At 47.3% G+C, this 3,394-nt stretch overlaps 1 protein-coding gene across 3 annotated transcripts in view; it reads left to right on the top strand.

Moving 5' to 3' along the window:
• The first annotated feature begins 1,415 nt into the window (after positions 1 to 1,415).
• GK (glycerol kinase) overlaps positions 1,416 to 3,394 on the top strand; it is a 57,700-nt gene continuing 55,721 nt past the window's right edge. For 2 of the 3 annotated variants that reach the window (XM_006881779.1, XM_006881780.1), the window contains exon 1: positions 1,416 to 1,539. In XM_006881779.1, coding sequence (XP_006881841.1) covers positions 1,462 to 1,539 — 78 coding nt within the window. In that variant the 5' untranslated portion in view covers positions 1,416 to 1,461. The remainder of the gene's footprint in view (positions 1,540 to 3,394) is intronic. The other variant, XM_006881778.1, reaches the window with a different exon arrangement.

Raw genomic sequence — 3,394 nt, 5'->3', positions numbered from 1 at the left:
TCCAGTATCTCATTGGGAACGTCAGAACTTTATTTGCGCACAACTTAGGAAATTTTGCATTTAGAATAATTGCAAAACTATAAACACCTAAATGGAAAAGTGAGGGGGTGCAGGGTTAGGAGAAAGAGGGGGGAAAACCCTAAAAGGATATTCCAGTATACTGAAAAGAGATTGGGAGAAAGGCAATAGAATGAAAAGAGAAGGTTGAAAATACTTTTGAAAATTATAGAATTTAAAATAAAAAAAAATAGAATGGTGACTAAGTCAATTTTATGATTTTTCAACCTGTATTTTGAAAGTTATTATAAAATACAGATTGCACAGCAAGAAGAGAATGATTATTTTGGATATATTTCTCAATATAATCGTACATATGCATTTCTAGATTATAATACACATAATTTTTATATATAATACAAAACACACATTCCTTCCCCATGTTATTTTGTAAGCTATCCTTTCAATGTGGCTCTTATTCCAAAGTTTGCAAATCCTTGCCCCACATGGAGCTTGGCAAGGTAGGTTCAAGGTCAAGGGATAATCTCTTTTTTTCCTCCCTTTGAAGTAAAAGCAGTCCATGGAGGGAGAGGAAATGGTGTGCAAGGGGAGGAGAGACCAGAGGTCAAGAAAGGAGCAAGGGCGCTTAAGGACAGAGGTGACAGAAACTTTCTATCAGGATGGGTCATTGAATGACCTGTAAAGTTGGATTCTGAGCGCTTCCCTTAATTGCTACAAGGACAGAACTTCTGCGTAGTTCCTCCTATCAAGGATGAGGGCCTCCCGCTGCTCCAGAAGGTGACGCCACTTGAGGTCAGTCTCGGTGGAAGACATTACTATTATTATATTATTATCAGGGGTGAGATGCGGGGAGGTGGGTGGGGCGTCAGAAGCGTGGGAAGGTGTAGCCCAGTGAGACTGTTCAGTAACTCACTCACACAGCTGACTCCATACAACCCACCAAAGAGAACATGCACTCTGGGACCTGGCGGCGGATGCGAGCTTTAGGGTGCGGGTGGGGATATGCCCTTTCGTCGGCCAGCATGGCTCCGGGCCAGGAGGTAGCACCCACCCCCCTCCGCCGCTGGCACGCTCTGCTGTTGGCTCCCTAGGGGCACCCCTCCCACGTGACCCGCTTGCGCGGGCCTACCTGAGCCCCTCCCAGGCCCCGCCCCCGTGACGTCTTCCGCCCTCATTGTCTGCACTCGCTCATTGGCTTCCTGGCGACAGCGCCCCCTTCAGCCACACCTCCGGAGCCGGCGGAACGCTTTTGGGGGTGGAGCCTGGGCCAGAGGGGCGGGGTGAGAAGTCGAGGCGCGAGTAAAAGGGCCGCTGGCAGAGGTTTGAGTGTTCATTCCTCTGGCGGTCTGCCTGGCTGTAGTTCTCTTGGCCATCTCTTCCCCCTTCCTTTTGCCATTACCCAGGAAACGGCTCGCGAACCTCGGGCAATTTGAAGCTGGATTTATGGCATCTTCGAATAAATCCGTTTTGGGCCCTTTGGTAGGGTCAGTGGACCAGGGCACCAGCTCCACGCGGTTTCTGGTAAGCTCCGGGCGAAATCTGAGGAGGCGGGAGCTGGGAGTACTCGGGGCTGGGTGCGCGTCCCGCTTCTCCTCCCACGGCCGCGGCTTCGGGTGAGAGAAGGCCTTGGCCCGGGAGCCCCGGCTGGGCCTGGGGGACTCTAGCATCTCGCGACCCTCCTCTCCGCCCCCCAGACATTGAGGTGAACCAACCTGGCCAAGGCGGTAGAGCCGAATCACCGAATAGTCAGGCGACTCCTCCGCCCGAGGGAGCATCCGTTTAGAGCCACTGTCGCCTCCAGCCTGGGACAGGTGGCCACAGTGACCGCTACTGCAGTCTTCCCAGGAACGTTTGGCCTGCCTCGCGCAGGACGTCCTTGGAGTGGGGAAAGCTGTGTCACGGCCGTGGAAGCCTAACCCAGCGTCCTTTAGGAGAGCGAATAAAGTATTAGCGCGATGATGCCTTGTCATCCTCTTCCCACAGAAATTGCAGAACATATAATGCTTTAAGTGGGTGGGTGGCAGAACAAATTCGGAAGTGGTCAGAAGACACTACCCTGGCCAGAGGGTTTGTTTCATTCCAAAGACTCGCGAATTACTGTTGGGGTCCCCACAGTTGGGAGAGTGAGACTTCCCGGAGGTTCTGTTTCTCCCGTTTATGATGCACGTATGGGAGCAGAGTTGTTCTGTAATGGAGTGCTGTTTTAAGTGCCCGCTTAGTGACTGTCTGGTGATTGATTGGCCTTGTGCAGTTGTTGCTAAAGTGATCTAACGCTGATGAGTTCAGTAAGGTGATTTAAGCCATCGAAATAGCTAGGCAAGAGCCCATGCTTTCATAAATACTTAATGAGTTTGTTTTTTTTTTCTCCGCTTCCACTTTACTCCTTTACTTCAAGTCATATTATTTGTGTATTATTTGTTTGGACTTTTGGGGTTTTTTTTGGTTGGGTTTTGTTTGTTTTTTTTTTAGCATGTAAGGAGCCCGGGGTGGCTAGTGTTGTTACCTGTTTGGAGGTTGGAATCCAGCAGCTGCTCAAAGGGAGAAAGATAGTGGGCGATCTATTCTTGTTTACAGCCTCAGAAAGTGATGAAAAGGTGGCAGGAGTCGAAATCCATTCATTGGCAGTGGGTTTGGTTTAGTTTAGTTATGTATATATTTATGTGCATGTGTACAACATGAACAGACACCACCACCACCACCACCACCACCACCACCACCACAATTGCAGTATTTGTATGTTTATGTACATGTGTGTATGCTTCCAAATTCTTGATTAGCCAACCCCTTGGCTAAAATACTGTTTGTACTTTGATTCTGGCATCTGTCCCTTTTGTCTAAAGTTTTCAGTCCAACTTTAGTTTGATTCTTGTTTAATGACTGACACTGGTTGGAGCTGGCAAGGCATAGTTCCACCATTTCTTCTTGCGTTATTTTATCTTTTGATCACCCAGGGCAGGTTTCACTTTGTCTTATGTTCATATAAACGTTTATAAATCTTGAATCATAAGAAAGTCTGCCTAACTGGATTTGAGATATATAATTGAATTTTGCACAATCAGTGCAGACTTATTCATTGCAAATATGTTTTTTAAGAGACATAAACATAAACGTAGATTATACACTTGGATTTCACCTGATGGTATGCATAGGAATCAGATCGATTACATCTGTGGAAAAAACCGCTGGAGAAGCTCAATATCAGCTGTGAAAACTAGGCCAGGAGCTGATTGTGGAACAGACCACCAACTACTCACATGCAAGTAGTACTCACTCACAAGCTGAAGCTGAGGAAAATTAAACCGAATCCACAGGAGCCAAAATATGACTTTGATTTCATACCACCTGAATTTCAGAATCATCTCAGGAACAGATTTGA

The sequence above is a fragment of the Elephantulus edwardii genome, unplaced genomic scaffold (assembly GCF_000299155.1).
Source record: "Elephantulus edwardii isolate Elephantulus edwardi_28Jun2011 unplaced genomic scaffold, EleEdw1.0 scaffold00016, whole genome shotgun sequence".
NCBI classification, from domain to species: Eukaryota; Metazoa; Chordata; class Mammalia; order Macroscelidea; family Macroscelididae; genus Elephantulus; species Elephantulus edwardii.
This window is presented reverse-complemented; position numbering and strand designations above follow the sequence as displayed.